The sequence below is a fragment of the Mugil cephalus genome, chromosome 4 (genome assembly GCF_022458985.1).
Source record: "Mugil cephalus isolate CIBA_MC_2020 chromosome 4, CIBA_Mcephalus_1.1, whole genome shotgun sequence".
NCBI lineage: Eukaryota > Metazoa > Chordata > Actinopteri > Mugiliformes > Mugilidae > Mugil > Mugil cephalus.
The window spans coordinates 14391399-14403305 of record NC_061773.1 but is presented as its reverse complement, the minus strand read 5'-3'; the positions used below and the strand labels follow the sequence as shown (position 1 = coordinate 14403305).

The 11907-nt window shown below is 39.9% G+C and overlaps 1 protein-coding gene across 2 annotated transcripts; it reads left to right on the top strand.

The window, feature by feature from the left end:
• Positions 1-4133: 4133 nt before the first annotated feature.
• dram2b (DNA-damage regulated autophagy modulator 2b) lies at positions 4134-11834 on the top strand. Of its 2 annotated transcripts, none has more exons than XM_047582159.1 (8): positions 4134-4271; positions 5666-5833; positions 7123-7190; positions 7557-7699; positions 7802-7979; positions 9293-9375; positions 9485-9577; positions 9682-11834. In XM_047582159.1, the coding sequence occupies exons 2-8, from the start codon at positions 5703-5705 to the stop codon at positions 9814-9816; spliced, it is 831 nt and encodes a 276-aa protein (XP_047438115.1). In that variant the 5' UTR covers positions 4134-4271; positions 5666-5702; the 3' UTR covers positions 9817-11834. The 2 variants fall into 2 exon arrangements, with proteins under 2 accessions (XP_047438115.1, XP_047438114.1); XM_047582158.1 differs by having other exon boundaries at positions 4184-4356.
• The last annotated feature ends 73 nt before the right edge of the window (positions 11835-11907 follow it).

Below are 11907 nucleotides of genomic sequence, written 5' to 3'. Positions count from 1 at the left end.
GTTCTTCTTCTTCTTTCTCAGACTCTTGACATACTCCAGGTAAAAGGAGCTCCTCTGAGCAGGGTTGGTTTTTATAAGTGGTGTCTCGTTATAAAGATAAATCTAAGTCTAGAGACCACCGGTGTTGTCTGTACCGAGGCTGGTGCTTATAAAATGAAGTGGAGAACCATTACAAATGTCTGAGTGGAGGCCTGTTTATGTAAAGTCTCCAGATTGGCTATTTTGGCACATCTGTCTGCACATCTGCCCTGAGCTCTAGGGTTTTACAGGATGTCTCTCCAGACTGGATTTAAATGACCACAAACCTGAAGGTAACTGCAGCTGGACTGATTACTGTAGGTCCAAAATGAACCACCTGGATGAGTTCAGACTGGCACAAATGATTTTAATATCAGCTGAGACTTAACTATTAAGTGGGCGACTGTTTGTTCTATCACTGTCTGTAAAGTGGCTGATAAATTATCAAATATCTGCTCCTCTGAAACGGGCTATAAACTAAAATGACAACTAATTTCTAGTCAGAGTGACGTCATTTCAAAATAAGGTCATCATGGTCTCATCTGTTGTTTTACCAAGTAGCTTAAGTTAACACAGATAACAAAAACAGATTTGAAGTATTTCTTGGTCACAAATGTAACATATGTATGGTTCTCTCTTCAGGCACCATCATGTAAAACAGATGATTATCGATCAATCTTCATTCATAAAGCACTTTTAAAAACAACACAGGGCAAAAGCTGTACACAGACATGAGGATATAAAACACTTAAAAAATAAGATTAAAATCATGAAACAAACAATAAGAACCAACATTTCAAACTGAGTTAAAAAGCCAATGACAAAATAAGTATCACTTTCATACATTTTTATTTTATTTTTTGTACAGATGGAACTAAAGATACTAATAAGTATAATCTCTATTTATTTATGGCATTTCTCAAAAATCACAAAGGGCCTTTGTTGTCAGCCTCCCCCCTGGAACAGACCTGGAACTTCTCAAGGTAAATCACTATAAGAACATCCACAAACATGAGTGGTAACAAATAAATAATAAATACGGTACTAAGACATCATTTTAAAAGCAGATTTTAACTTAAGCGTCACTTTCGGGGTAAATCTGGAGCCCTCACTGCAGCAGATAGCACAGTGAAAGTATTTACAGTCATATACTTTTTATTTTCTGAGAAATGAAGGTAGGTACAGGGCAAATGCTGTGGAGATCTGGTGTTGTAATAATTATGCTCTTTGTAGAGTTAAATGTGTTATATAAAACTCTCTGAGGATAAATAATTGGTGTTAAAATTGAGTGTCATGGAGTGTTGGTGAATTAACTAGTAAGTGTTGCACTGACACAGAGTTAATTCACCAACACTCCAGGTTCAGAGCTCCTGGATATGAATTTTGAGCAAAGCTCAATTAAGCTGCGCACGTAAACACACTGAATGAGTCCTGATTTGCATCAAATTACTCAACAGGGGTGCTCCTACGTAAGCAGTGTTTTCCCTCATTCATTCACTAATGTGAGGGTGGAGATCAATAAATAATAAGTTGTGCATGTTTGTCAAGTCATGACGCACACATGTAAAACAGCGGTGGAGCAGAGATGAGGTCTGAAGAGGCCTCGGGACTCGAAAACCCAGACAGACACAGGAAGAACGTGCCTATTATTATAGTATAAAAATACTATAAGGGCCACTAATGGCCTTCCACTGGAATGGCTGGGGGCTACACCGTGAACATGAGCCTGGTGTCATGAGGAGGCTGAGACCTCCACCTGCAGCCACAGTGGGCTGATCATCTGGCTGTTGGGTTGGACAGACCAGAATCAGCGGAGGAGGTTGGACCTTTCAGCCCAACCTCCAAACTATTAGTGACAATGAGAAACAGGTCCTATTTAAAAGCTCCTGCTGGTGATTTGATGACATCATAATGACATCATCAAGAACAAGAACACATGTGGCTGATGGCCACGCCCCTTACGGGCATGTTCAGAAAAGCATTATTTGAAATTAAAACGAATGGCTATGCTTTTTTATGTATATATTTATTTATACAGTATTAAGATTTGTTATATATTTTGATATGATTAATAATATTTACGAACACAAACAAAAATCATTGTTTCTCATATAGTGACTACAAAAGTACATAAAATACATTATTTTAAGTATATATATTTTTTTATGAAATTCTAACATTTGGATTCTTTTTTCTTCTTATAAAAAGCACAAAATACAGTAACCATTCATTTGCATTACAAATAATGTTTTTGTTAAATACTAGAACTAGTTTTTTATGTTATATGTTTAAGGTTGGATACATTCATGCTACATGCTTCAGGTTACTTTTACTTATTTATGGCCGTAGGTAAACTTGACTTGAGCTTTAAAGCAAGGCACCCATCACAGTCAAAAACAGGCACATGAAGCAATACAGTGATGAATACAATAACTAAATAGTAAACAATACAACAATTAAAAAACAATAAATGAAAACTGAAAATAATGAAGGTGCTGCAATCTTCAAAATAGAATAAGCACAAATAAAAAAACACAATAAAAACCTAGGTTTTTTACTACACACAGTTTCACAGCTTTGCTCCAAGTTCAGTTTAGAATCAATAATCGTCCGAAGGCACTTGAATAATGAATAATACATTCAATTGTAAAGCGCTATGAATGTCTATGATAAGTGACGTCATGGGATCAGTTTCAGTTCTTCATTAAAATCAACGTAAGAGCAACAGGTCTGGAGTCACTGGGAGTTTCGGGGCCTGTGGTCATGACCTCATAGTCCAGTTCAGATAACAGTGGCAGGTTTCAACTAAACCTTTCAAATCAAAACACCCGAAAATGCCCGTAAGGGGCGTGGCCATTGGCCACATTTGTTCTTGTTCCTGATGATGTCATCATGACATCATCAATTTACCAGCAGGAGCTTTTAAATAGGACCTGTTTCTCATTGTCACTAATAGTTTTGGAGGTTGGGCTGAAAGGTCCAACCTCCTCCGCTGACTCTGGTCTGTCCGACCCAACAGCCAGAAGATCAGCCCACTGTGGCTGCAGGTGGAGGTCTCAGCCTCCTCATGACACCAGGCTCATGCTCACGGTGCAGCCCCCAGCCAATCCAGTGGAAAGCCATTAGTGGCCCTTATAGTATTTTTATACTATAATAATAGACACGTTCTCTCTGTGCCTGTTTGGGTTTTTGAGCCCCTCTCGGTCATGACCTCCATAATGTCATGTGCGTCACCCCGATCCCATCTCAGTTTTATTTTATTGTCTCTAACGGATCTCTACCACTGCTTCAAAACCAAGAACAGCTCTGTTTTACATGTGTGCCATGAGTTGGCACACACGCACAACTTATTATCTATTGACACACACGATGACATAAACAAGAATTAGTAGAAAATAGGTTCCAGTGAGTCTTAAGTGGGACTCAAATGCCCAAGGCAATTGCACAGTTCACATGTGAGAAGTAACACAGGTAGTTATTGATATTTAGTGCACATTAAGTAAAAAGACTGAGGAGGAGCAGTACTGGTTAAAGAGTATGGATGCAGCAGGAAGGAAAACCCTGCGCTGTCTTTCTTGTCACTGAAGGATCATCACAGGTCATAACTGGTTTTCCTGACTATTTACTCAACCAATAATTAATAGAAATATTGTTTCATGGCTTCGGCTGAATATCATTGAATGATAAATATATGCCCAGTAAGGTTTCATCACTATCTTTTTCAAACCTGCTGTTCCACCTGAGGCCTCTACCCCATACATGGATGGGACTAGCTCTTCAGCAACAGGCTGAGATACCGTCCTTCTCGCAGCTGTCTGACTCTTTAATAAAACCTAGCAATTCAAATACAATTTAGAGAACTTAACTAGCGACATTAACTATTTTTTACTTAGTCTTACCGCTAAAATATCAGGCCCCACTAAAATACAACTGAAATTATTGTTGTTTATACTATTTATACTGGTTTATAATGTGAAATTATTGCCCATAATTAACTTTGTTACACTAATGCTGCTGTAATAATGCACATTTCCCAACTGCGTAGATCAACAAATGATAACAATGCTATCTCGTCTTTTCTTCTGCAGAGTCGCCTGCGAGGCAAAGCGCAGGACACAAAAACCCAACGCTGCTCCTATCTGACAGGCGCATGCGCGTTACGTGCCTGAATCACACACACGGACGTCGTTGGATCAACTTCATAAATTTATATTTTGAGTGGGAGCGTCGCTTGACACCGAGGATTAACGGAGGTTGGCTGAAGTTTTAACGCCGGATTTTTTATGTTTTAAAATAAATATTTCAAGCGCGTTTTGCTTCCGCAGGAGGATTAATAACGTGAGTGTCGTTATGTTGATTTAAACGCCGCCTTTCTGTCCGTGTGACTCCACTAAGGCTGTTTACTGGGTCCAGTTCAACAAGAAAAACTGTCTTAAATAAATAAGTTATACCTCGTCTTAAAACCTGGGTCAGTGGAAGCCCCTGAACGTAGCTAACTTTAGTTAAACGCTGACGATGAATGTTTAGCACGATGTGACAGATTTGTAGCTTAATTTGTGGACTGGGTGTTAAATTGTCAGTTTTTACAACGGAGTTTGGTGCGACACTCGCTGTAAACGAGAGTAAATGCTATTTTCATGGTTTCGCTTCCCTATTGCATACAATGGGACTTTCCTGTGCATTATATATACAGCAAGGTGTTTATCACTCAGTGTTTAGATTAACATTGTTTATTCCTTAAATCTCATATGTCAGTTCGCCAAACCGAAATAAATTCATTGTTTGTGGATAAAATGTCAGAAAATTGCAAAACAAGTCCAAGGTAAAACAGATGCTTTGTCCAGACAACAATCTAATCTCTTAAAAATCTCTTATAAATCTCTTAAAACACTCATATGTGTGTGTTTCAATTAAAACAAATAAATCAGGTTGTTTTAAATATTTAACTAAACTAAACTACTTAAAAAAGGAAATAAAACAGGAGCTGATCCACCTCAGACTTTTTTCACACCTGGAAACAAACAAAGACATTCAACATATAGGTAGATAAAACATCTGCACAGAAAAGCAAAATAAAGATGAATTGTTTCATGTGATTTATTGAATGATTGACTACAGCACAGTCTTCATCGATGTCACGTATACAGTAAATACAGTAAAGTCTTATTACTTTACGCGAAGTAACAAAGTCTGTTTTTTTTTTTGGCAGAGAGCAGAAGCAGCTGCGCCCTGAAAACTTCCTTTATGGCGTCTGCTTGTCACATGCTGTTTTTTTTTAATGACCGGAAATAATGCCTCTGCCGTACAGCATTTAGAGAGAATCACAAGTTGTGATGGGACAAATTAGCAGCCACCAGGTCTATAATCCGATAATGTTATGTCCGTGATTAACTAAATAATTGCTTTAAACGTAAGGCAGCAGTGAAGCTTATTTGAAAGTGACGTATACATCTACAGTAATAATTTTAGAGGTGTTGACTCTTGGATTTTAAAGGATTTTAAAGTTCAAACTGCACATTTCTCACTTGTCACACTTTGCTTTATCAAGAAGCAGGAAGTAAATGTTCACATTGACACTGGAATGAAAAAAATGATTGGTATACACTGGCTCTGTGGAAGGTGACATTGATTTATTTGTTTTGTGCAGGCTGGAGTGAACTAGCAGCGCACACAGTGAGGACACCATGTGGTGGTTCCAGCAGGGCATGTGCTTCCTGCCCGCCGCCCTGGTCGTCTGGACGGTGGCGTCCTTCGTCTTCGCCTACATCACAGCGGTGGTGCTGAGACACGTCGACCCTCTGGTGCCTTACATCAGGTCAGGACAAGCACAATGTCTTGAGACGGCGGCAGAGACGTGAACGTGATTCAGCTGGATGGTCATTTTGGAGGATGTAGTTTGTGAGGCTGTTAAACTTTATTGAATTAAACTCTAAAATGTTTCTGTTATTGAGACTCGAAATAGCTCAAACTAATTGGATACATTGACACAATACAACTCAAGTGTAACAGTCATAAGATTTAGTGCAAAGTTCTTTTATAATGCCTGCGATAGTTTCCACTTGTGTAACTGATGAACTTAATAGTAAGTGTATGTTTAATTCCAGCTTGAGTAAAACCGGTCTGGCTTCAGACCACAATTTCCCTGAGGCATTGTGTTCATTTATCTTGGCCCAACTCATAAGAATGCCAGAGGTAGCATGGCTTTTATCAAACTCTTAACTAGTTCCAGTTAGAAATCAAGTTCATGGCCGGTCACACTGCTTCTTTCAAATGTGTAGAACAGCGAAACGGGACATTTCTGCATGAGTTTCCCTCCGAAAACTGCTAAAAATAGCAGTGACAATCATTTTAATGTTTGTCTGTATTACATCTTTATTTTTGAGGTCAGCATCAGCAAGTATAAGGAAATAGTTAAAAATTCAAACGTTTCATTTCACTAAGCCACGCCCCCTTAGTTACTGTTGCTACGTTGAGTTCTTCAGTTCTCACTGGCTCGTGTGCAGTTTACAGCGGGTTGTCTTCTAAATTCACCCATTTGTTTTGGGCTGTTGCAATACATTAAAATAGGACAAAATGTGAAAAAATATGGGCTATGCGTTAATACAATAAATGTTGTAATATGACAGCCTTTAACACGATCAGCAAACATTACGAACCTTCTAATATTGTTGAGGGCTCCTTGGTGCACTCGAATGACAGGACATGACCAGGGTGTCCTGTGGTGTCTGTATCGCCTTTGGGTCCTTTTTTTTTTTTTTTTAAGTTGTGCCTGAACTGTTTTTGTGTGTGTGTGTCTGTGTTATGCTGCATCCTGCAGGGGATGAGTGCTATGGGGTGGACACCCCCACACGAATGCCAGGTCCAAGAGCTGAAGCAGAACATTGAATTGTCACAAGACGCTCTTTATTCGTCCTGTCGGTGGTTTTAATCTTTTGCCTGATTGGTGTAAACCATTTAACTGCTCGTCCTTCAGATGTATTCAGGCACATGATGATGTGAATATTTGACTATAAACTTTCACAAATAGTCACATTTTTCACATTAAACTCTTATATTTATTTATTCAGACTTCTTCTCTAATATCACATTTGTTTTGTGTTGCAGTGACACGGGGACGATGGCACCAGAGAGATGTGTGTTTGGGATCATGTTGGATGTGTCAGCCTTTTTAGGTAACACACACACACACACACACACACACACACAGACACACTCTCCATGTTGATTTACATTTAAACAATCTGAGATGGTGAATCATAGGTTTCTTTTTTTCTTTGTCAGATATTGTTTGTTCAGAATCATGTATTAATTAAATTAGAGTCAGAACTTAATAATAATCATTAATTATCAAAAATGAGTTCATTATACAGCTGTTTTTACTGTTTTTTTAAATGAATGAATGAATGAATGTAGGATAAGCAGTAGGAGAAGATGAGATGAGATAAATGAATGCGAGGGCCAGCGTTTCCGTGTGTAAAATAAATAAATAAATAACATATTACGTACATTATGAACTGATATGGTCATTGTGTTTGCAGGCATAGCCACGGTGTACGTGCGTTACAAACAGGTGCAGGCTCTGACAGATGAGGATGAAGTGAAACTCCACAGACTAAACATCGCCGGGCTGGTGCTGGGCTGGATCAGCTCCTTCGGGATGTGTGTGGTGGCCAACTTCCAGGTGAGAGCAGGCTGCTGGTCTCAGATCAGTTCACACGTCATCAGCTGCGTCTTTAAGTGTTGAACCTGTGAGCAGTGAGTCTGTGTGTGTGTGTCAGAGCAGAAGACCACCCTGTTCCCCGTCCACATCCTGGGGGCGGTGCTGACCTTCGGGGTCGGAGCTTTATACATCCTGGTTCAGACGGTGCTGTCGTTCTTCATGCAGCCTCACGTCCACAGCAAGACCATCTACCGGGTCCGTGTGGCCATCGCAGTCTGTACCCTGGGCAGCATCATCAGCAGTATCCTTAAAAACCGCGACCACTGGAGTCAGTCCACTCATATTTATGCAGAATATACCCAGATGAGCCATAACATAATGACCACTAACCACAATCGCAATTATAAATATATATAGAAAAGATGCAATAAAAGACAACTGCATCAGCAAACACTCACCAGAAAGACACATAAGCTTCAGAGCCACGCGACCATGAGCGATGAACGATTTTAGGCGCCTGGCCGTCACTTTTTTACCCTCTCTTTAAGGGGGGGTTGAGGTCTGAGTCCCAGAAGCCACACACAGAAGAGACATCGCAGACGACGCCAAAATTATGGTTTGGAAATGTCCGTTCTGGAAAATAAGAAATTAGAACACTGTGGACTTTCTGTGGGTTTCATTGAGCATCTGCAGATGAGCTCACAGCACAGACACAACAACAAGCATTGATAGTGATAGTGATGAGGAAAGAATACACAGTCTGGATCTGTTTTATGTCCACTGGAGGTCACGTTGTCCATCCCTTTCACACAAGAACACGGCAGGACATGTGACGCATGCCTCAATAGGTTAAAGCAGCTTCTAAACAACGTGTGCTCATGATGTGGATTGAAGTGAATAGTTTCTCCTCGGAACTGATGTGGGAAGCAGAAAAAATATGGACAAGTGGAAAGATTTGAGAGAATTGGGCAAGAGCCACATTTGTATCATCCCCTGTGTGCCCTGGACCAAGGTGGACTAAAGAAGGAATAGCAGTGAACCAGTGATCATGGGCGACCAAGGCTCATTGATGCATGTGGAGAGTGAAGGTTGGGCCGACGAGCTGCTGTAGCTCATTTAGCTGCAAAAGTTCTAATAGAAAGGAGTCAGAACACGTGTGTGTCTGTTGGTTTTGTGTACAACTGCACACCAGTCAGGTTGTCCATGTTGAATCTACTTATGAAAGCTCCTACAATGGAGACATGGGCATGGGTGTTGCTATTAGACGTCATCTAACCAGTGTTGGAGTCCATGTGCACGCTTTAGTAGAAACAGTATCCCCTATTGGCAGCAGCCTCTTAGAGCAAAATGGTTCAGAAATGGTTTGAGGAGGAGCACAACAACAAGTTCAAGGTGTTGACTTCTCGTAAGTCGGCTCCATGGAGGCCTCACCTCTCAGTTTATGGGACTTGTTGCTAATATCTTGGTTCCAGATACCACAGCACGCCTTCAGAGGTTTAGAGGAGTCCTACACGATATTAGACCCGGTGGTCATAATGTTAAGGCCGATCAGTGTTAACATCAATCATGCTGGTGCTTCTGAAAACAAAGTGTGATCCTTAACAGCCTGTGTAGTGTTTGTATCGTCAGTGATCATGTACAGCAGTCTGAGGGGCGTGGACGTACCGCGTAAACTCCACTGGAACCCCGGAGACACGGTGAGTCAGGGAACATGATGCACATAAAGATGCAGTATTAGAGTTCAATAATTTAAATGCCATCTATCAGCACTTCACAGCTCTGATCCTTTAAATCTGATACTTGCAGGGTTACGTGCCTCACCTGGTCAGCACCGTGTCTGAATGGTGTCTGGCCTTCTCCTTCATCAGCTTCTTCCTCACCTACATCAGAGACTTTCAGGTACTTTGTCTCGTCTGTTCACTTCACGCAGCTTGTCCTTGGTCTCAGTTTCTATACGGGAATATTTTCTAATTCCTGATCTATATTTATTTTTTTAAATGTAGAAAATAACTCTGCGAGCAGAAGCAGATTTGCAGAGCAGCCACCTTTACGACAGCATACACGGATTCGTCCCCGCGACACATCGGAACAAACGAGAAGTTTCCGAAGCCTCTCCACTGCTGGCTGGATCAACGTGACCTGCAGCATAAAACCACTGTCACACGAGTTTCCACGTTTTTCTAATCGCATCGAAAGAACCTGCTGTGAATGTAGGCGTAGTAACAACAGTTTGTACCTCAAGAGGTGATTGCCAGTCGCCGTCTGCCCTCAGTCTAACCTAAGAGTCAGAAGAAGTCACCAGTCCTCCTACAGACAGTCACTGAACACATTAATTAAAGTTTCCAACCTTCCAGTCATGCCTCATCTCGTTAGCAGTGCGTCCAAATGACTGCAGTGTGGCAAACTCACCACCATCTAAACTGTATCAAGGCTGTTTTATAACGTTCCTGTCACCTTTTAGAACAACAGCTACAGTGAAACCCAATACACTGATATATTACGTGTTATTCAGTGTGGTTTGTGTTAGGGATGCCCCCAATCAAGTTTTAACTGCCCCCCTGATCCAATCCTGATCTTTTAATATTAAGTGTTGACTGATCTGAGTCTTAAATGAACCAGATTTCCATCCCAAGAAGATTTATAAAGGTTTTTTCTTATCTTAGTTGTATTGTCCTAGCTCGTGTGTGCAGCCTTTGCCTGAGTGTAGGCGGTCAGTCAAACATCCACATTGCACAATTTACACTCTTCTGTCCGACCGACCTCCTTTTCCAAAGCATCAGTGCTTCCACTCCAGTCAATATTTGACAACTTTGACGCTAACCAGCTGCCACTAAAACAGGGATGTGGTCTTTATGACAAACCAAAAAACAAAAACTGCGAAATATCGGCCTTGGCTAAAGTGAATCCAGTCGTTTAAAATATGTCAGGACTGACCCCAGTACCAATCAGGACGTCCCTACTTGGTTGTTGTCATCATCTGCACTAAACGAGAGGACGAGCTAATTGACTTTAGCTCTTAATCTGTCTAAACTGCCTATCAAGAAGCAGCTTACTAACGATCACTAAAGCTACGAGAAGAGTTTTTCTATCATCAACCAGTTGTGAGGCTGAATGACATTTGTTTTTATGTGCGATGGTTATTTTATATAACTGATAAATGTGGGATTGTGGTAACTGGTGCTAAACTCCAGTTGGATATTGAAATCACTATAACATTTTGACAGTGTCTAATTAAAATCGGTTCGTAAAATAGAAATATGTTTGCACAGAGCGAGAGAAATTTAAAATAGAAATTAGATTTCCTTGTTCTATCTGTAAGTGATTATTACAGCAGAACCGTCAAAGCTATTATGAATCCACTCATAATGAAAGATTTTTCTAACTTCTCAGAACATCTTTAATTTAAATACAACATTACTGGACCTGTTTTCTGATCATTACTGTCACAGACTTTAAGGAAATACTCGCCTTTTGAAAGCACAAATCTTTTATTTGACAGCGCTCTACTAGTTTAAACTAGTTTAATGAATGAATCATGAATTTAATGCATTAAAACATGAGGATGTAGCTCTGAGTCTGAGGCTACTCTGTCAAACTTGTCCAGTTAACGTCAAACAGCACCGTTTAAAAACTTTTCTTGGCAAAGTTTAATATAAAATGTATCTTTTATATTGTTTATGTAGTTCAATAAACTCAGCAGATACAATATTGAGCATTAAAGACTAAAGATTTTTATTTTCTGTTGTACACTAGGTTTAGGATTGACTCGCTGCAGTTTGTCTGTGATTTATGCTTCAAAAACTCATTTTAATGCTATGAAATGTTGTATGATAAACTAAGACCTTTGAAAGTGTCTGTTCTGAGCTCAGCTTTGGTCGGATGTGTAGTTATTGTGTTTTGACTTGAATGGCAGTACTGACACATGACACATGGTCGACATAAAATGTCAAACACATCATCTGTTCAAGGCGTCATTTTTGACATTACGTTTGATTAATGTAAGAGTTTTTCTCAGGGCACCTGCTGCCAATTAACAAATACAAATATTAAATCAGATAAAATGCTGCTTAAACGTTAAACTCTGCTCTGTATTTGCTGGCATCACATGTACATTATCTATACCGAGACTAATAAATATAATTTTTTTTTATTGTGACGGTGGTTATATTATTGATGTTCAATTATGTGTTGTCCTCTGTACAATCGTGAGATCATTTACGCTATAAAAC